Source organism: Rana temporaria, chromosome 2 (assembly GCF_905171775.1).
Source record: "Rana temporaria chromosome 2, aRanTem1.1, whole genome shotgun sequence".
In the NCBI taxonomy this organism is placed as follows: Eukaryota; Metazoa; Chordata; class Amphibia; order Anura; family Ranidae; genus Rana; species Rana temporaria.
The window spans coordinates 123695774-123718497 of NC_053490.1; the positions used below are offsets into that span (position 1 = coordinate 123695774).

A 22724-nucleotide genomic window follows, 5' to 3' on the forward strand; every position below is an offset into this window, starting at 1 on the left:
TAATAAAAAAAAACATTTTTTTTTTTTTTTTTTAACAGGGTGAACCCCCGCTTTAAGCAGATTCTCAAAGCATTTCATCATTGTGATTTCTGCCTAAGTTCCGAATTTGCTTGCGCAAAACTAGGGCTGGTTTTATAATGTGTAAAGTTAGTCACACCTTGTAAAGGCCCATTCTTTTTTTTTTTTTTTTTTTTTCTTTTCACGTCAGACTCTGCTCACATATAGCCGAGAGGCTAGCTCATGGTTCGCCCGCCCTTAGCGTCTCTCTTGCGGCTTCGCATCATTCGTGGATTTTTTTTTTATTTTTTCTTTTCATATGTTAAAGCTTTTTTTTTTTTTTTTTTTTTTGACGTTACGGATTTAACATTTTTAAACTATTAGGTTAATCTTTTCCCACTTAATAAATCTAACTGCATTCCTTGGTAGCATAACATAATTAATCCCCCCCCCCTTTTTTTTTTTTTTTTTTTTTTCCCCCCTTTTCCTCCCCCCCCCCCTCGGATCTGTGTGCCATGCAATCTTCTTTATGGTTTCTCAGCTTTCTGCTTCTGTCATTCCCTGGGCGAACTTTTCTGTGGATTTAAACACTTTCCACTTTTCCCAAACCCTTCTGTTTTTGTCCTCTTCTCCTGTCTCTCTGCAGGCAAGATATTCCATCTCTTCTATATATTCCACCCTTTCTATCCACTCTTTTATTGATGGCCTCTTTGGGTGTAGCCAATTTTTGGGGATCAGAGCCTTGGCTGCGTTTAGCAACACCGGGACCAGAGTTGATCCATATTGTTTTTTTGTTTTTTCAGTTCCGTGGAACAAACAGGTTAGCGGGCTACATAGAATCGTCTCCCCTGTTATTTCTACAATATATTTCAAGATTTCTTTCCAAAATTCCTGCATTCTCGGGCAGTCCCACCATATATGTAGCGTTGTTCCTTTTTGTTTACAATTTCTCCAACATAGCTCTGAATTTCTTGGGTGAATCTTACTCATTCTTGATGGAGTCATGTGCCATCGCACCATACATTTATAGTTTGCTTCTATGGTGGTAATGTCCGCGGCATGATTATATACTGCACCTATCATTTGTGTTTTATCAATTTTTTTACCAATATCGCTTTCCCATTTTTCTAAAAAAGGCAATGCTTCCTGGGTCTCGAGTTCTGTTAGTATCCCGTATACCTTTGATATACCGTGTGTCAGGGGCTTGTCCATGCTGCATATTTTCTCTATTGGGTATAGTATCTTATCTTCCCTAATTGGTTGTGGTAGTGTGCTCACAAAATGTTTTAACTGCATATACTCCCATTCGCTCATGCTTTGTTCCCCTTCCCCTATTTTTATCTCTTGTCTAAGTTTAATTTTTCCCCGTGTAACAATATCTTTTAATTTTTTCTCCCCTAAGTGCTTTCCAAAACGTGTTCCATTACCTGGTGGAAAAAAATGTGTGCCTGCTAATGGGATTAATGGGGAGTTATACTCCCATTTTTCCCGTCTAAATATTGTATCCCATATCCTAAATACGTTCCTTGTTATGTTGTGTGTGTTCGTGCTCAATTCCCTCTTTTTCGGTGGTATCCATACATTTCTATTTAATAGTGTCCTACTTAATATTTCTTCCATACGTACCCATTTTTTTTGTGTGTGTGGATTTGTCCATTCTACCAGCCTGGCTAAGTTTACAGCAAAATAATATCGTTTTATATCGGGGAGCCCCAACCCCCCTCCTTTTTTTTTTCATGCTCAACAATGAATAGCTTAATCTAGCCTTTTTACCTGCCCATATATATTTCAAAATTATTGTTTTAATTACTTTAAAGAAGCTTTGCGGTATTTTTATTGGGAGCATTTGAAGTTTGTATGTTATCTTCGGTAAAATCATCATTTTAAACGCATTAATCTTACCTATCCAGGAGATGTGTTTTTTTGCTAGGTTTTTCAGGTCTTGATTAATGTCATTAATTAAGGGGACAAAGTTGGCCGAGTAAAGTTTTTCAACTTTAGGTGTAATTTTTATACCCAAGTACGTTATAGCTTCTTTTTCCCATGTAAATGGAAACTCTTTCTGTAGTTCTTCTGCTTCTTTTTTTTCTATCCCCAGATTCAAGATTACTGTTTTTATCGGGTTTATTTTAAAATTTGAAAGTTCGCCGTATCTTTTTATTTCCTTTATGACATTAGGGAGAGAGACTCTAGGTTTGGTCAGATATAGGAGTATGTCATCCGCATACGCCGCCACCTTGTGTTCTTCATCTCCCACTCTCACCCCTCCTATCCCCGGGTTTTCCCGGATTTTTGCTAACAACGGTTCCAGAGCTATTACATATAGTAAAGGCCCATTCTAACGACGGCATTTGGTATGCATTCCTGAGGGAGAACTCCACGGCAATTTTTAAATTCAAAACCGGCATGGGTTCCCCCCCCAGGAGCATACCAGGCCCTTAGGTCTGGTATGGGTTGTAAGGAGACCCCCCCTACGCCGAAAAATCGACGTAGGGGGTCCCCCTACAATCCATACCAGACCCGTATCCAAAGCACGCTACCCGGCCGGTCAGGAAGGGAGTGGGGACGAGCGAGCGCCCCCCCCTCCTGAGCCGTGCCAGGCCGCATGCCCTCAACATGGGGGGGTTGGGTGCTCTGGGGCAGGGGGGCGCACTGCGGGCCCCCCCACCCCAGAGCACCCTGTCCCCATGTTGATGAGGACAGGACCTCTTCCCGACAACCCTTTCCGTTGGTTGTCGGGGTCTGCGGGCGGGGGCTTATCGGAATCTGGGAGTCCCCTCAAATAAGGGGGCCCCCAGATACCGGCCCCCCACCCTAAGTGAATGGATATGGGGTACATCGTACCCCTATCCATTCACCTGGAGGCAAAAAGTAAAAGTTAGTAAACACACAACACAAGGGTTTTTAAAATTATTTATTATTCTGCTCCGGATGCCCCCCCTGTCTTCTTTATTAGCTCTATTACCAGGGGGGGCTTCTTCTTCCACTCTCCGGGGGTCTTCTTCCACTCTCCGGGGGTCTTCTTCCACTCTCCGGGGGGGGGTTTCTTTTTCCGCTCTCCGGGGGGGGTTTCTTTTTCTATCTTCTCCCCTCTTCCGCTGTTGACTTGGCGAACCCCGGTTCTTCTCCAGCTGTCCGGTGCCTTCTTCTTCAGCGCTGGCTGCCTGCTATCTTTGTGTGTTAGCTCAATTTCTAACAGGCAGCCGGCGCGGTCTTCTGTGACGTCAGGGTCTTCTCTTCTGTTCTTCTCCCCTCTTCCGATGTTGCCTCGTCGCCTCTTGTCGCTGTAATGATGGAAGCGCGCCTTGCATCCCATTTATATAGGCATCACCGTCCCATCATGCTCCGGTAGGTAACCACGTGGTGGGTGCACGTGGGTAGGCACCCACCACGTGGGTACCTGCCGGAGCATGATGGGACGGTGATGCCTATATAAATGGGATGCAAGGCGCGCTTCCATCATTACAGCGACAAGAGGCGACGAGGCAACATCGGAAGAGGGGAGAAGAACAGAAGAGAAGACCCTGACGTCACAGAAGACCGCGCCGGCTGCCTGTTAGAAATTGAGCTAACACACAAAGATAGCAGGCAGCCAGCGCTGAAGAAGAAGGCACCGGACAGCTGCAGAAGAACCGGGGTTCGCCGAGTCAACAGCGGAAGAGGGGAGAAGATGGAAGAAGACCCCCGGAGAGCGGAGAAGCCCCCCCCCCGGAGAGCGGAAGAAGAAACCCCCCCCGGAGAGTGGAAGAAGAAACCCCCCCCCCCGGAGAGTGGAAGAAACCCCCCCCAGAGAGTGGAAGAAGACCCCCCCCAGAGAGTGGAAGAAGACCCCCGGAGAGTGGAAGAAGAAGCCCCCCCTGGTAATAGAGCTAATAAAGAAGACAGGGGGGGGCATCCGGAGCAGAATAATAAATTATTTTAAAAACCCTTGTGTTGTGTGTTTACTAACTTACTTTTTGCCTCCAGGTGAATGGATAGGGGTACGATGTACCCCATATCCATTCACTTAGGGTGGGGGGCCGGTATCTGGGGGCCCCCTTATTAAAGGGGACTCCCAGATTCCGATAAGCCCCCGCCCGCAGACCCCGACAACCAACGGCAAGGGTTGTCGGGAAGAGGTCCTGTCCTCATCAACATGGGGACAGGGTGCTCTGGGGTGGGGGGGCCCGCAGTGCGCCCCCCTGCCCCAGAGCACCCAACCCCCCCATGTTGAGGGCATGCGGCCTGGCACGGCTCAGGAGGGGGGGGGGGGCGCTCGCTCGTCCCCACTCCCTTCCTGACTGGCCGGGTAGCGTGCTTTGGATACGGGTCTGGTATGGATTGTAGGGGGACCCCCTACGTCGATTTTTCGGCGTGGGGGGGTCTCCTTACAACCCATACCAGACCTAAGGGCCTGGTATGCTCCTGGGGGGGGGGGGGGGGGGACCCATGCCGTTTTTTTCTTTGAAAATTGGCATGGAGTTCTCCCTCTCAGGAATGCATGCTGAGCGACGCTGTCATTTTTTTTTATAATTATTTGTTTTCCCGGCGCGTCTTTTTTTTCACCCGTCGCAACTTTAGTGTCCCGTCGAAATTCTCAAAGCCGCCCGGCATTAATTACGTTCGCGCGCTGCGCGTCGGGAAAATGACGTCACACGCATGCGCAGTACGGCCGGCGCGGGAGCGCGCCTCATTTAAATTTTAAACGCCCCCAGGAGAGGAGGACCGCCTTGCGACGGCGGCACTTAAGTTACACGGCCTGAAATTTCTAGGTAAGTGCTTTGAAGATCGGGCACTTAGGTAGAGATTTTAAGTCAGTGTAACTTAACTGCTGAAAGTTAAGTTAGGCAGCTTTTTTGAGAATTTGGCCCATTATAATGCAATTTTGTTCACATCATAAAGATAAGGGATGAGTCAGGGCACTCTGTAAATAAAAACAAGTGGAAAGACCCTGAGCTTTATTCAGACAAGGGTCATGGGTACGGTTTACACAGTTCACAAGGATCAATAAAGATGAAATGTCCACATGAGGTATCACATTCTTGGTGACCTTCATGCTAGGTCTCTCTACTCCAGAGCATACAATATCTGTCACAATGCAATTACAGCTGCCAAGCATGCAGCACTTTGACCCTATGATACCAGGGGGAGATTTTACTAAAACTGGAGCAGACAGAATCTAGAGAAGCTGAGCATAGTAATCAAGCAATATTAAAACATTGTTTATTTTAAAAAAAATGTAAACAAACATGTTATACTTACCTGCTCTGCGTTAGGCCCCTTTCACACATGCGGATCATAGGTCAATTTTTTTTATCCATTCATTTTCGGATGAAAAAAGGGACATACATGTACCCCTATGGGATAGTGGGCGTCAGCGGATGAACATAGACAGACGGTCCGTGTTCATCCGATCCCCCCCATAGGGGACAGCAGAGATCTGACAGGGCGGTCCCTGCACATTGACCGCCCTGTCATGTGCCGGCTCAGCGGGAGCAAGCCGATGGCCGGCTCAGTGGGAGCAAGCGGATGGCCGGCTCAGTGGGAGCAAGCGGATGCATAAGGAACGGATCCTCATGGGATCTGCCTGTGTGAAAGAGCCCTAATGGTTTTGCACAGAGCAGCCCGGATCCTCCTCTTCTCGGGTCCCATGGCGGAGCTCCTGGCTCCACCCCTTTTGCCAGGTGCCCTTCACAGCAAGCAGCTTGCTGTGGGGGCACCCCAGGAGGCGCGCTCCTGAGCCGTGGCTCAGTGTGTATTCACACATGGAGCCACGGCTTGGCCCTGCCCCCTTCGTCTCCCAATTGGGTCACTTGTTATGATTGACAGCAGCAGGAGCCAATGGTTCCCACTGCTGCCAAAAGCCAATCAGGAGTGCGGGTTCCCGGAGATGCAAGGCTCTTGCGGACATCACTGGATCAAGAGGGGGCAGCTAAGGTAAGTATTAGAGGGATTCTGCACACACAAGGATTTTTATCTTCATGCATAGAATGCAAGAAGGTAAAAAACATTGTGCCTTTACAACCACTTGAAAATGAAAGCTAGAAGCTGATTGGTTGCCATGAACAGATTTTGTCTGCTCCAGACTTAGTAAATTACACTTTGTGTGCTGTGGAGAAGAGAGATCTTCCATTAGTATAAGCAAACTGGGTTTAGTATAGTCATGCTGATCAGAATTCTTGCATTCCATTTCAAAAAGACCCACCACATTCCACTGTCCGGTTTATTTCACCGAGCTTAATGTCACATACTGAAAATGCCGACTGATCTGTACACACATCATCAGGTATTTTTTAACCACCAAGAGATTATCTTAGCAGCCAGTACGCCAAGATCCTCTTTTTGGCGTACCGCATGTATTTTATATTGCCTTTTACATCATATACATCAGCATATGCACAGCCTCTTCAATGAATCAAAAAGGAAACCATCTTGACAAACTGCATTTATACAAGGTTACCTATCCAACACATTAAATGATATGCTAAGGTTTCCTTGGTATTTTTCTAGTTTTGTACCTGTTAACAAAATTGCCCAGATTGTTCAACAACTCCGAGTTATTTTTCAGCATCAGATCACCCCAGCTGAACGCACTGTCTTGTCCCTCAGGCCTCACATACAACAGATAGAATCTCCAGATGTCAGCTGGGATACCAGTGTCCTGAGCCATGTCACCAAACACACCCACTCCTCGACTCTTGGAAAATTTACCATCCTCATAGTTTAGATATTCTGAAATGAAAAGTCAGAGTTTAGGAACATGATTTACTTTCTGAAACTTAAATACAAGGAAAAAAAAATTAAATAAAAAATGTATGCAGCCCTTGGTGTGCAATTAACTCGGACCAACATTTTATTTAATAAATCTGAAAGTTTTAGCTCACAAACCTAAACCTGCAATTGAAATTCTTATATAAAACCATGCTATCATTAACTACTAGCCAACCAGCCGCCGTCATTCTATGGCGGCAGGTCGGCTCTCCTGGGCGAGAGCCCGTAGTATAACGTCGGCTCTTAGAGCGGCCACTAGGGGCGCGTGCGCACCCCCCCAACTTCCGTGCGTGTGCCCGGCGGGCGCGATTGCTCGTTACAGAGCGGTGTGTGTGTAAACACACAGCTCCCGGTCCTGTCAGGAGGGGGAATGCTGATCTTCTGTTCATACAATGTATGAACAGAGGATCAGTGTTTCCCCTAGTGAGGCCACCCCCCCCCCCCCCCCCACAGTAAGAACACACCCAGGGACATACTTAACCCCTTCCCCGCCCCATAGTGTTAACCCCTTCACTGCCAGTGGCATTTTTATAGTAATCCAATGCATTTTTATAGCACTGATCGCTATAAAAATGCCAATGGTCCCAAAAATGTGTCAAAAGTGTCCGCCATAATGTCGCAGTACCGAAAAAAAAAAATCGCTGATCGCCGCCATTACTAGTAAAAAAAATATATTAATAAAAATGACATAAAAATACCCCCTATTTTGTAAACGCTATAACTTTTGCGCAAACCAATCAATAAACGCTTATTGCGATTTTTTTACGAAAAATACGTAGAAGAACACGTATCGTCCTAAACTGAGGAAAAAAAAGAAGTTTTTTTATATATTTTGGGGGATATTTATTATAGCAAAAAGTAAAAAATATTCATTTTTTTCAAAATTGTCGCTCTATTTTTGTTTATAGCGCAAAAAATAAAAACCGCAGAGGTGATCAAATACCACCAAAAGAAAGCTCTATTTGTGGGAAAAAAAGGACGCCAATTTTGTTTGGGAGCCACGTCGCACGACCGCGCAATTGTCAGTTAAAGCGACGCAGTCCCGAATCGCAAAAAGTGCTCTGGTCTTTGGGCAGCAATATGGTCAAGTGGTTAAAGCGGGGGTTCACCCTATATAAAAAAAATAAAAAAATTTTTTTCCCTCTAGCATTAAATCCGGCATAGTAGCGGGAGCTACACTATGCCGGTCTTAATTTTTTTTTCCCCGTACTCACCGTTATATCCTACATAGAAGATTCCGGGGAATAGGCGTTCCTATGGACAGGGAAGGTGATTGACGGCCGGCCGTGGCACGTCATGCTTCTCCGGAAATAGCCGAAATAGGCTTGGCTCTTCACGGCGCCTGCGCATAGCCTGTGCGCAGGCGCCGTGAAGAGCCGAGACCTACTCCGGCTGTCTTCGGGGAGCGTGACGTGCCAGAGCCGGCCGTCAATCACCCTCCCTCTTGCTAGGAAAGCCCATTCCCCGCGGCAGACGGAATCGTCAATGCACTATATAACCGTGAGTACCGGGATAAAAAAATTAAGACCGGCATAGTGTAGCTCGCGCTACTATGCCGGATTTTATGCTGCATTGTTCTTAAGGAGGGTGAACTACCGCTTTAAGTGGTTAAAAGAATTTGTCTGAATGCAAAAACACCTATCGCAGACCTCCGAGTAGTAGCAAAGCTGTGAAATTGTGCAAAGAAATTTCACACTGTAATGTGAATGGGCCCTACATTAATGAAAGATGGCAGCATCTCGCAGTCCAAAAGGGCCAACACAAATTAAGTAGCAGTATGGAGCCTGTATAAACATTTAATGGTACACACATTTAAAAGAAATAGTGCTCTGCTTAGTTATTAGGAGCAAGTCATCTGTGCAATTAGGTTTACCTGTAGCTATAAGGTGGTTGACCACTGTGTAGTTGTCTTCCACTCCCAGGAGACATGAAGGAAAAATGACACTGTGGAAAGGGACATTATCCTTTGCCATGAAGTTGTACAGTTGGACCTGAACACATTAGAATTATTTTTAGTTAAAACACATAAGGGTAATCTTGTTAAACGAGAATGCTTGAACACAAAATGATTACAATGCACAGAAGTACCACAAACTTGCTGAAACAAAATCTGTTAAATGCATCACACAACAAACAATGCATGTTTAGCTTAAACCGTCCACAATATGTTTGGTCCCCTAAAATACTATTTCATGTCAAGGTGGCTATAAAAACATAGATGACGGTATATGGTACCGTCCCAGATTTCCCACTATATACCCAGATAAATATCACATTGTTTCAGAGTGCAAAGGGTGCACATTGTTTTCCATATGTGATAAATCTATAGCACGACATTTCCATGAAGAATTTCTTTATACGATCTCTGAACAAATTTACTGCACAGTCCCCTTCTTAGCTCAACATGCACTTTTAAATCTCAAACCCAACAGAAGCCAAGCAGACAATTGTCAAAGCCTGGAAATCGCCTATATGGTCTTGGCTACCGTGCTGCAGCTCATGGTCTTGGCAATCTTATTATAGGCTTGGTCATCTTTATGTAGAGTAACAGTTATTTTTTTCAGATCCCTAGAGAGTTCTTTGCCATGAGGTGCCATGTTGAACTTCCAGTGACCAGTATGAGAGAGTGAGAGCGATAACACCAAATTGAACACACCTGCTCCCCATCCACACCTGAGACCTTGTAACACCAACGAGTCACATGACATCGGGGGAGGGAAAATGGCTAATTGGGCCCAATTTGGACATTTTCACTTGGGGGCGTATTCACTTTTGTTGACACTGGGAAGAGAAAATGGCCAAATTTGGCCATTTTCACTTAGGAGTATGCTCATTTTTGTTGCCAGGGGTTTAGACATTAAAGTAGTTGTAAAGTCAACCATACAACTTGCACCTACAGGTAAGCCTAGATTAAGGCTTACCTGTAGGTGCAAGAAATATCTCCTTAACCTACACGGTTAAGGAGAGATTTTCATAAAAATGGCCACCGATGTAGACAACGGCGCAGGCGCACTGAGCGTGCCGTTTTTGTGAATGGTAGATTCTGGGTTAATGCCTAATTTTTGTGCATGCGAAGGGATCGGCCGAACCCACTCGCATTCGCGGGAGTGACGTCATCGCCGTTTTGGCCAATCACAGCGCCAGAGCGGCGATAACAGGAAGAAGATCATCGGAGACATGGCGGCAGAGGGCACGGAGGAGAACTTCGGGGGCTTCGATCCCAGGTAAGTCAATCATAATGAGCTAGTATGCTATGCATACTAGCTCATTATGACTTTCTCTTGCAGGGTTTCTAAAAAAAAAAAAAATTAACGAGGGTTTACTTCCTCTTTAATGGCTGTGTGTTGAGTCATTTTGAGGGGACAGCAAATTTACACTGTTCTACAAACTGTACACTCACTACTTTACATTTTAGCAAAGTGTAATTTCTTCAGTGTTGTCATATGAAAAGATATAATAAAATATTTACAAAAATGTGTGCATGTATATCTATCGATAGATATATCCCTCTATATACACACACACACACACACACACACACACACACACACACACACACACACACACACACACACACACACACACAGTCCATTCAGCTGAAGATGGCATAATAACCCAAGTAGTCATGAATATGAAGATGCCCAGTGTCCTGTGATGTATAATTAGTTTTATTTTAACCACTTCAATACTGGGCACTTTCACCCACTTCCAGCCCAGGTAAAATTTTCAGCTTTGAGCGATGTCGCACCTTGAAGGACAATTGTGTGGTCATGCAACACTGTACCCTTATGAAATGTATCATTTTTTTTCACATACATAGTGGTATTTCATTACCGCTGGGTTTTCTAAAAGAAAAAAAAAAAAAAAGTCCAAAAATGCTGAAAAAAATAGTTTTTTTGTTATAAAATTTTACCAACAAGTAATTTTTCTTCTTCCGATGTGCGCCGACGTGGCTGCACTGATAATTAGGGTACTGACAATCAGTATCTCGAATTATCTGTGTAAATGTCACAGATACCAGTTACTGGCTCTCCTTTCCTCACGCTGTGACAGCACGTGATGAAAGGAATGCAGATAACCGGCAAGTTTGTTTGAACACAGCTGTTCACATGGTAAAGGCCCATTGTGTCTTTACTTCGATCTGTGATCAGTTGGGGGTGTGCTGGAGGTGTGCTCTGGGAGGACGTCCATGGATGCCCTCCAAGAACAACAGAGCCACACTATAGCATGGCGAGGTATTAAAGTGGTTAATTTTCAAAAGGTGGGAACTGAATACATCTACAAGTAAAGCAGAAAATCCTATAACATCCAGCCTCTGTAAGTCAAGTTCAATAATCAAAGAGGCAAATATATTTATTGAACACTTGTCAGAGCACCACAATATATTACATCAAGAATCTACAATGTGGTTACCTGCTTAGGATTTTTCCACCACTTTTCCCACTGATCTGTATAATTGGCTGTAATGGAAATATATCCTATTGGAGCATCAAACCAGACATAGAAAACCTGTTAAAAAACAAAAAACTAAATATTAATAGCGCCAGTAGACATGAAGCACTCTAGTTCAGTAGGAAGTTAGTTGTATTCACCTTGTCCCTGAAGCCATCCAGTGGCACAGGTGTCCCCCACTTAAGATCCCTAGTAATACAGCGTGGCTTCAAACCATCACGGATCCAGGAGCGGGTTATGTAACGGGCATTGGTAGTCCAATCTCCAGTTGCAAGAGATTCATCTAACCACTTCTCCAGCCTCTCTTCCAACTGTAAAGTAAAACAAAAAAGATACACAGTTTAATTGACATTGTCCCTTCGATTTTTGTATGTGGATGACAGAACTGTAATTATTTTAATTAAAAAAATGCCTTTTTCCTAATCGATATACAGCTGTCACATGACCCAGCTCTTTCCCAGCCTGTCTGCAGGGAGATAAAAGCAAGAGGAGCTTCTAGTCCTCTGCTGCTGGTGACATGTTCAAAATAAAAAATTAAATACAGCCTTTGAAATACAGAGTAAAAATAATTAATATCAATAAAACTGTTTTAAACATATATATATATATATATATATATAAATATAAATAAAAATCTTTTGTTTTTTGCCAACATGGTGCGAGTGGATTTGTCCCAGTCATGGACCGTGTCACACCCCTCCAGCCTATGTCTTAGAATAAGAGGGAGATGAAGCCTCCATTAACTCACATGTGATACTATTCCCCTTTGTGTTTATCTGGTTAGTGGGCATGGAGGAGGAGGAGGGAGTGGGCTGTCAATTACCACTGTGTATACACCCACATGTGTAACTCTATAATCACATGGGCTGTTTAGATGTGACAGTGAGGAAATGCTCAGCATAGAAACTCACTGAAAACTGAGCATGTGCAGAATTGCAATCACAGCTGCAAAATCCCCAGCTGAATTGGGGACATGGACAGAGGGTAGAGTTCGAGAGCTGCAAGATCAATCAGATTTTTTGCGGAATACAGGAAACGAATCTCATAGTGACCGAGTGAGTTTGAACATGTAATACAGCATTTATTGATAGTTTTTATGATGGGCTTAGTGACACTTTAAATGTAATATTATTATCCGCCCATTAGGTGGTATGCTCGTTAGGGTGGAGAACTGGATTGGGTAGGGAGCACCCGTCAATGCGTTTTCACTTTCAAATGGAATCTTTTTCTAAATAATCAGAGGAGTCCCACAACTCCACCAGTTGGTTCCAGACCTCATAAAAGGACAGTTTTACAAAACAGAATGCAATGGGAAGGTCTTTGCAGCCACAGCTCTATAAAGACCCGGGGCCAGATTCACGAATATTTACGGCGGCGTAACGTATCCCCTTTACGTTACACCGCTGCAAGTTTTCGGCGTAAGTGCTTGATTCACAAAGCACTTGCCTGTAAACTTGCAGGGGCGTAGCGTAAAGCCGTATGATGCAAGCCCGCCTAATTCAAATGGGGCGTGTACCATTTAAATTAGGCACGTTCCCGCGCCGAACGTTCTGCGCATGCTCCGTTAGGAAATTTCCCGCCATGCTTTGCGCGAAATTACGGCGCCCCAACGTGTTTTTTGAATGGCAACGTGCGTAACGTACTTTCGTATTCCCGGATGTTTTACGCAAAAAAAAAAAAATTAGAAATTCGACGCGGGAACGACGGCCATACTTTAACATTGCTGGTCTAAATCTAAGCCATGAAATAGCAGGCTTAAGATTGCGACGGGAAAAACCGACCAGCGCCGACGTAAGAGAATGCGACGAACGCGCGTACCTTCGTGGATCGCCGTAAACAGCTAATTTGCATACCCGACGCTGGAAAACGACGCAAACTCCACCCAGCGGCCGCCGGAGAATTACACCTACGATCCGAAGGCCTGTCGGATCTTAGCCAAAAGCCGTCGTATCTTTGTTTGTGAATTACAAATAAAGATACGACTCGGCAAATTTGAAAGTACGCCGGAGTATCAGCAGATACTCCGGCGTACTTTTTCTGTGAATCTGGCCCCCAATGCCTGAAAAAGCAGTCCGATCCACTACACTACAGAACACACAGCATCAGAGGATCAATTACATCTTGTAAAGCCGAGTCACAGGAGAAGTGCCTAAAAACAAGAAATTTTGTTGAGGCTCTGAATCGGAAAGTAACAGAAACCTCAGGTGTAGTTGCAGCTTCAAATGTAGTGCAAAACAATGAGCTTAGAACACTTACAATTCGTTTTTTTTTGTTGGCATTAAACGGGTACAGACCAGAAAACAAACCAAAGTGGATACCAAGGGACTCATATATGTATGCAAGGGCAGATACTCAGTTTGTGGAGCCATATAGGACTCTGGGGATCTATGTTGCAGGTGCCTGTCCTTTCTTGGAGAGCAATTGTGGCTAGTAATAATAGGGAGGGGTGGGCACCTATGTAACAAGTTGCATTTCAAAGCAGAGATCAACAAGGCTCAAAGTGAGGCAATGCCGTGCAAACTTAAAACTCCAAGCAACTGATGGTGGCAAGAGCAGCAAATGGTCAGAAGTGATGGAGTCACCATATGCCATAAAACCAGTCCGGAGACTGGAATATTGCAAAAAGTGAGGGTCTTAATAGGACAGTGCTTCTTCTAGGCTACAAAGAAGGGACAAAAGAGTGCAAGTGCCCCACTCTGCCTTGTGGATGACTTCAGTGTTCAGCATCCTCAGCCTTAACCATCACTCTGCCAAGGAGAAAATGGTAGAAAAAAATTTATATATATGTATATATATATATATATATATATATATATATATATATATATATATATATATATATATATATATATATATATATATATATACATATATATACATACATATATACATATATACATACATATACACACACACACACTTAAAGTGCATCAACTGTGAGGTACCGTATTTATCAGCGTATAACACGCACCCTAACTTTAAGAGGGAAGTTTCAGGAAAAAAACTTTCCACAGCCCCCTGCGTATAACACGCAGGCACAGTTTACCCTCTATTTTCAGGGTAAAAAAGTGAGTGTTATACGCCAATAAATACAGTAATTTAATTCACCGTACACCAGACAACTCAGATTCACTTATTAAGATAATTTTTAGAAATTAGGCACACCAGAGGCTATTCCGGTCTCTTCATCTGGAGAAATGCTTGGAAATGGTCACAGACAAGCCAGACAAAACTCCAATGGTAGAACCATAGAGGGGTATAGAAACAGTTGTGGAAAAAACTAACATTGTTTAGGCCAGGTAGTTTACATTCACTATATTTGTTTGTGAAGAGATTGTGCCACAGCACAAGAGTAGAAGAGCTTTGCAACTAACAGCACACAGAGCAGTGGCGGCTGGTACTCAAAATTTTTGGGGGGGCGCAAACGGAAAAAAAAAAGAAAAGAATTGCAGCCTCACTGTGCCCATCAAATGCAGCCACTGTGCCATGAATTGTCACCACTGTGCCATGCCATCAAACGCAGCCACTGTGCCATCAATTGTCACTACTGTTCCATGCCATCAAACGCAGCCACTGTGCCATCAATTCGCACCACTGTGCCATGCCATCAAACACAGCCACTGTGCCATCAAACGCAGCCACTGTGCCATGCCATCAAACGCAGCCACTGTGCCATGCCATCAAACGCAGCCACTGTGCCATGCCATCAAACGCAGCCACTGTGCCATCAATTGTTACCACTGTTCCATGCCATGAAATGTAGTCACTATGCCATCAAACGCAGCCACTGTGCTACCAATTTTCACCACTGTGCCATGCCATCAAACGCAGCCACTGTGCTATCAATTGTTACCACTGTTCCATGCCATGAAATGTAGTCACTATGCCATCAAACGCAGCCACTGTGCTACCAATTTTCACCACTGTGCCATGCCATCAAACGCAGCCACTGTGCCATGCCATCAAACGCAGCCACTGTGCCATGCCATCAAACGCAGCCACTGTGCCCATCGTCGCCACTGTGCCAATTGATGCCACTGCGCCCTTTAATTGTCGTCACTGTGCCCATTGCTGTCACTGTGCCCTTTAATTGTCGCCACTGTGCCCTTTAATTGTCGCCACTATGCCCATTGTCACCACTGTACCCATTGATGTCACTGTGCCCTTTAATTGTCGTCACTGTGCCAATTGTCACCACTGTGCCCTGAAAAATCCCCCCCCCCCCCGCCCGGCACTTAACTTTCTCGGCAGGTCAGCCATCCTCCTTCCACATCCCTCGATGTCTTCTCCCGCCCTCAATGACGCTTCAGCCAATCAGGTTACCAGAACCGGTGAACCTGATTGGCTGAGACGCTTGTCAGTCTTATCCAAGGAACACACCCCGTACGTCCCTTGGATAAGCATCCAGAACGTTGAGGACTGTACTCGGAAAGCCTATCAGAGCCGCTGGCTCTGATAGGCACTTCTGCACAGCCAACCAGCTGCCGTTATTCAGGTGGCCGGCGCTCACAGTCCGGCCATCTGAATAGACCAGCGGCCGGCAACAATAACATGGATTCATGCAATGCATGAATCTATGTTATTTCAGTGGTGGTGCGAAAGCCAGAGGGGGTGGCGCTCCAGCGCCCTCTATAGACGCACCGCCACTGAGTCACAGAGGTGTGTATAATGCTGCGATTAAAAGCTAAAATAAGGAAAGGTCACAGTTCGTAATCATTCTGAAAACTCAATTAGGTCGGTGTGGGCGACAAGACTCCAAATTATACAGAGGAAAAACAAACAGGTTTTTGCCTGTGGGGCCGTTTCCTAATTACAGTATTTGGACTGGGTCACACCAGCTCTTTTGCCTTTGCTAGGGACTTGAAGACTCTGTTTCCTGGCCAACTGACACAGAATTCAAGGTCCCCAAAGCTCCACAATGACAGTGCCCAAAAAAGAGTTCAGGTTTATCCCATCGTTTTTTTTTTTTTTTAACAAAGTGTCTTCAGAGACTGGGTCACAGCTGAGCCCTGGAGAGTTCCCTGCGTCTAGCACAGTACACTACAGTCTGGAGAGCACCACTGGCAAAGCCCAGTGCCCTAGGGTGACACTCCATGCTAGACTCATGATTTATTATCTAACAGAGTCCTGCCAAGTAGAACAGAAAAGTTCCAGAAGCTTGTTTTACATCTGGTGTAAAGTTTATATATATATATATATATATATATATATATATATATATATATATATATATATATATATATATATATATATATATATATATATATATATATATATATATATATATATATATATATATATATATATATATATATATATATATATATATATATATATATACATATATATACACACTTGGAATCTATGAGCCCTGAGGCCACATTTATTCTTACTGGTGCTGGGCCCAGGACATTTTCTGCACCCACTGGCCACAATCCGGCCCTTTCAAAGGGACAATAAAGTGGCCCTTTGTTTGAAAAGTTTGGAGACCCCTGCTTTAAATGGATACAACATGGATACCTGCCAGATGGCTAAAACTTGCTTAAAAGAATAGGCTATTTTTTTCTTCCGGTTTCTTAGAATAGGAAATGGTTTGTAGCCCCTTCACTTATCCTGGAGATGCAGCAGAAAGTGAAAGCGACCTCTTCAAAATAAGACAAAAACCTCCTTAGACAGTTGTCACAGGACAAGTGTCTCCACATTCCTCTTCTAGTGAGAACTCAAAATATTGGACTTCTCTTCACCAGTGACAATAGTCACCAGGACAAATATACGAGTGAATCTCCTTGGAGGGTAACAGCCAAAAACTTAAGAGGCCTTCACCTTCTATAATTTATCAGAACATTTAAGAAAACAAGGTTTTCTTTAGATACATGTTAAAATATTTCTAGGATGAGCTCAAGTTGCTATATTAAAACAGGCCTCTAAAAATAAAAATAAAACAACAATGCTCTCAGAATGTGACATACCTTAGGCAGGTCTAAGAAAAGATGCCGAGAGGATTTAATTACAGGAGACTGCTTACACACTTTGCACTGAGGTCTCTGTAAAACAAAGAAAAAACAAAAAAAACACAAGTGTTAAACAAACAACCAATCACCAAGATAACTTTGCATATGGATATACTACACTACACCAGGGGTGTCAAAACCTTTGAACTTTCATGGGCCACATTGGAAGAAGAGGAATTGTATTGGGCCACACATAAAATACACTAACAATAAGGAGTGCCGATGAGCAAAAAAAATAAAATATATAGATAATAGGGAAAATTTACCAAAATGTGTGCACACAGAATCCGGTGTAGCTCTGCATAGAAATCAGCTTACAGGTTTTATTGTCAAAGCTTAATTGAACAAGCTGAAGAAGCTGATGGGTAGTATACTATGCACAGCTGCAACAGATTCTGTGTGTACCAGTTTTAGTAAATCTCCCCCACAGTACCTGAGTAATAAAACTTCATTTTTTTTTTTTGTAATATTTTTTTATTCTAAAAAGGAGGGCAACGTAAAACTAGTGCGATATTTGTTACGGTTTTTGATAAAACAGTGACATCATCAATATCTGGTTTGATGGATGTAGTAGCCATTCTTAAAGTGGTTGTAAACCCCAAAAATTAAAATAAAAACCTGAAAGACAAAGGCATAATGAGCTAGTATGAATAGCATACTAGCTCATTATGAATTACTTATCTTAGATCGAAGCCCCCGAAGCCATCCTCAACTCCCCCTCCGGCCACAGACATCTCACCCGGAGGTTACTTTTGGGTATCACCGCTCGGATTGGCCAGAGTGGCGAAGACGTCACTCCGCGCATGCGCGCGGGAGCCGGCATTACCCATTCTCAAAACCGGTATTCTCAGTGCGCCTGCGCCGTAGACATCGGTGCATTCTTTTTGGCAAATATCGCCTAAACCGTGTAGGTTTAGGCGATATTGCAAACACCTACAGGTAAGTCTTAATCTAGGCTTACCTGTAGGCAAAACATGTCAGAGAGGGTTTACAACCACTTTAATGAATTCTTATGGTGCTCATCAGATATTTTGGTTCCAATTCTTCCCTTCTTGTGCTTCATCCTTGAAAATAGTTGCTCAGAAATATAGGTGCTGCTGAAAACTGATGACATGATAAAGGCGCGATTGTGAAAAACGGGAGGAGATTTTTCTTTAGGAAGATGAGACTTCAGTAAAGAGACACTGTCAATTTTTTCTTTGGTTGCAATGCGTAAAAACATTTTTACAAAAAGATAAAAAAAAGGGGATAAAGTCAGGGGCGATCAAGGAGTTAAAAGTCTAGGGAGTGCTTTCTAACTGTGGGGGGAATGCGGACACTGGAGGAAAACAGAGATACATGGTTTCTGCTTAGCAGAAACACGAGATCTCCATTTTCCTCCCTCACAGAATGGCAGTCTGCCTTGTTTACATAGGCAAACCGCCGTTCTGGCTCTCCTCTGGCCATCGCAGCTGCCGGACGTGCTGATTGGCTCCCGTTGTGTCCAGACGGCACGCACATCCCAGACAGGGGTCAAGTCCTGGGGAAAAAAGTGTGGGAACTCCCACCCAAGATCCACTCCCCCACCAAAAAAAATAAAATAATGATACGCTCATATGCATAATTACTAAACCGCATGTTTTTTTTTCGATCCACTGTACCTTAGTAATGTTACTGACCACCCTTTAAGCAAGTTCTTTCTAAATCCCGCGATAACTCGCGGCAAACATCCGCAATGTCTCCTGGGAACAATGACAAAAGCTCCCAGGAGACATTGCGGCATCGAGGAAGTTACAGAATACCCGCACACTACCCGATGAAGCCATATACAGGAAGCGGCCAGTAACAAAGGATTACTAAGGTTCGCCTGCCCCTGACAGTGACTCGAGCTGGGCTTAGCCGCTTAGTGAAGGATTGGCTCGGGCGGCTCGGCTGCTCTTGGCTGCTCTAGTCCTGCAAAGGGAACCGAGTTCCTGCTGTGAAAAAAGTGCAGGGACTCCGTTCCCACGCGTTCCCGCAGGACTTGAGCCCTGATCCCAGAGCCAACAACAGCGATGTGATTCTGCGCTTAAGGGCTGCCCTTCCACAGTAAATGTACGTGGGGCGGTCCTTAAGGAGGCGATGTCCATTCACTTCCCGTTTCATAGGAACCAATGTTTCTGTGAGCTGCAGATCTAAAAATAAAACATTTATAGACAGACACACACACACACACACACATGTGAGGTGGAATGTGGGGACCACCTTCGGGTGAAATAATGGCCTTGATTGTAAGACAACCTTGTCACTGTGAAGTATGAGAAAAGGCACTTTACAGGAAAGGGCCACCAGTTCAGAAACATGCATGGAAGATATGATAGCAACCAAAAAGGCTATTTTATGGATGAAAGATCCTCTAGGTGATATCGCTGATTGGTTCAAAGGGTGGTTTCTGCAGAGCAGAGAGAACCAAGCACAGTGCTGCAAACTGAGCTTAAAGTGTCAGTAAACTCCCATGCAAAAAAAAGGCTTACGTATAGGTACTGTAAATAGCTCCTAAACATGCATTGCTTAGGAGATATTTACTTTAGATACAGCCAGTGACATCACTGGTGCATGCGCTCTGAATAATCTGCATGCCCGTTAACAGACTCCCGCAGTGAAGTCATTGCGGCTCTGGCCACCATAATCTTTGAGGCTGTGCACATATTGATAAAGATGAACCTTATTATCATCCACTCTAAAAAGATATACAGACATGGACAACAAAGTCTTTGTGGCAGTACCTTTAACTCTACAGCATTGATAAGCTTTCCACACTTGTCACACTGGTCACCTCTGGCCTCCTCATATTTACAGAAGGGGCATATTCCTTCCACAAAACGATCCGCCAAGAATCTCTGACAGGTCTCGCACCGCAGCTGCTCCACTGTGTCTTCCAACAAGAAGCCTCTTTTCAGTAGTCGATGGAAGATGTCCTGAGCGATTCTGTATTACATGTGCACAAACGTTACTTTATTGCTATGAATAACACCAGCATTAACTTTTCTCATAACTTTACAGATCACACACACATTACTAACTTGCCATGAAATACACCAGCATCCACTTTCCTCAATTATTTACAACAGTTACACTGTAGCACAACAGTGGGGTATAAGGCCCCTTTCACACGGGGCAGATCTGACCGTGTGGAATCCGCCTGCTCAGTGGGGGATGTCTCTGCTGAGCAGGCGGATAGCAGGTCCTGTCTGCACAGCTATACAGAGCAGACAAGGACAGAGCCCACTCTCCTCTACGTGGCAGTCGGATGAAAATAGACTGCATGTCCGTTTCCATCTGACGATCATGCGATCCGACCCGCTGGACGCCATACATCTGTTTTCATCAGATTTTGTCAGATCGGATGCCAGGCGTGTGTCAGCTGACATCCGCCTCCCCATAGAAGACAATAGGTGGCCCGATCCAGTCCTCCTGAAAAATGGACAGGCAGACCAGATCGCGTGGCCTAATCGGTCAAAGTCGTAAAGTAAATTTGTACAGACATGTGGCAGCCCTAAATTGGATGAAGATCTCCTGATGATCTTTCTCTTCCCAAACAAAAGTATACTTTTTTTTTAGGCTGGCAAAGGGTATCCTGCTTTGCAGATTTGTGCCAATGACACTCTGGACAGCATCACTGGAGTGTGTGTATTTGACGTATTTGGGTTGGCTTCCTCCTACAATCACTTAATTTATATGCAATCAGGTGCTTCATAGTTCTTAGATTATACAGAGTAATACATACTGTATGGTCAGCTTAAGGACATTATAATGTGAGCTCATTTGCCAGAGAGGAACTTATGTGAATGGATCCATGTACTCTGTAATTTGCTGTGTAATACATTAGTGCTATATAAAAAGGCAAGAAATATTCAAAAGAATATCAAATTTATGGTGTTTTTTTTAATTTTTTTGTTTTTACGTTTATTATAAAAACTATTTTTCTTCAAAAACCTACAGCAAAAAAAAAAAAAAAAAAAAATGGGATGCCAACTGCTGCCTGTTGCTTTAAATGAAGAGCCCACTGACTTATTTTGTTCCGCGTACTTACTACTGTATAAATGTACATCAAACAAAAATAATTAGGAAAATATACTATGAAGCTTTAAAACGAATCCAAACCCAAGAACAAAAATGTTATATATTACAGCCTGTTAGAATTTTTCTCTCTCACTTATTACCTGGTGACCCTGCCAGTAACACTTCCTGCCATAGGACGACAACGCTTATATAACATACTGTATTTATGGGGAAGCAACGTTGTCACCCTATCACAGGAAGTATATTAGGCTTACAGAACTTCCCCTTCCCTCATCTTCACAGCACAGAGGGGAGGTATTCTGTAGTCAACAGAAATAGCTGGGAAGAACGCCAACCAACAACAACGCAGCACAAAAAAGTTATTAGTTTACTTGATTTCTGACAGAACACACAGGTATTTTTTGAACTTATTGAATAGATCAAATGACGTTTCAATAGTATATTTAACAGACCAAAAAGGAAGAAAATAAAATGTTCATTGTTAGGATTTCCACATATTTTAAAAGTGGGAAGAAAATGGAAAGAGACCAGGCTGATTTCTTACTTTGTTTGGTGTGAAGTTGTTGTTCTGCCAAAATAGTCAAAGGAGATGTTGAACCATTTGTATATGGCAGTGTGGACAGCATTGTACTTGTCACAGATCTGCTGTGGGGTCAACCCTTCTTCCATTGCTTTGGTTTCAGTGGCTGTGCCATATTCGTCTGTCCCACACACAAACAGAGTGTTCCAGTTCCTTAGCCGACAGTACCTGCAAGATCCAATGCAAGATTTGATTTTCAGTGAAATCAAACTGATACTAGTACTGGATCATGTACAAATATTACTATGCAACAAATGAGAAAAATAGGGGAGACACAGTATTAAAAAACCCACGCTAAAAGTAAATCTCTCAAATGTGGCTACAATTCTCTCTTGAATGATCATAACTCTAATTATAAATGCCCATTCATTTCTTCACTAAATAGAAAACTTGGGTATCCATTATCTTTGATGAATCACATAATGCGCAGTGTGCACAATGACTCCAGATCATGGCACCCTGGCATTGCTTTGTAAATATTAAAGTGAAGCTTCATTTAAAAAAAAAAAAAAAAAAAACACATTTATATATATTTTATACTTTAGGTCCAGCTAAAATTACCTCTAATGCTGCATATGCCATGTCTGGATGGCTGCTTCAAAAATTGTAAAAATGTAGTTGTATTGTATTAATGCCAGAAAGTACTCTGCTTCGAAATCCTAGCTCTTAGGCCCCTTTCACATTGAGGCGTTTTTCATGCGGTACAGCGCTAAAAATAGCGCTGCTATACCGCATGAAAAATCATGCCCTGTAGTGTTCAATGTGAAAGCCCGAAGGCTTTCACATTGAAGCAGTGCGCTAGCAGGAGCGCACCAAAAGTCCTGCTAGCCGCATCTTTACCGCGGTATAGGAGCGGTGTGTTCACCACTCCTATACCGCGCCTTCCCATTGAA

The 22724-nt window shown here is 43.7% G+C and overlaps 1 protein-coding gene across 2 annotated transcripts in view; it reads right to left on the reverse strand.

Moving 5' to 3' along the window:
- Positions 1-22724, reverse strand: part of MARS1 (methionyl-tRNA synthetase 1) — a 65651-nt gene that overhangs the window by 17306 nt on the left and 25621 nt on the right. For both annotated transcript variants that reach the window (XM_040340916.1, XM_040340917.1), the window contains exons 9-15: positions 21796-21999; positions 19955-20156; positions 17169-17243; positions 11340-11510; positions 11161-11256; positions 8621-8738; positions 6495-6708 (exon numbers count right to left, since the gene is read on the reverse strand). In XM_040340916.1, the coding sequence (XP_040196850.1) occupies positions 6495-6708; positions 8621-8738; positions 11161-11256; positions 11340-11510; positions 17169-17243; positions 19955-20156; positions 21796-21999 (1080 nt within the window). The remainder of the gene's footprint in view (positions 1-6494; positions 6709-8620; positions 8739-11160; positions 11257-11339; positions 11511-17168; positions 17244-19954; positions 20157-21795; positions 22000-22724) is intronic.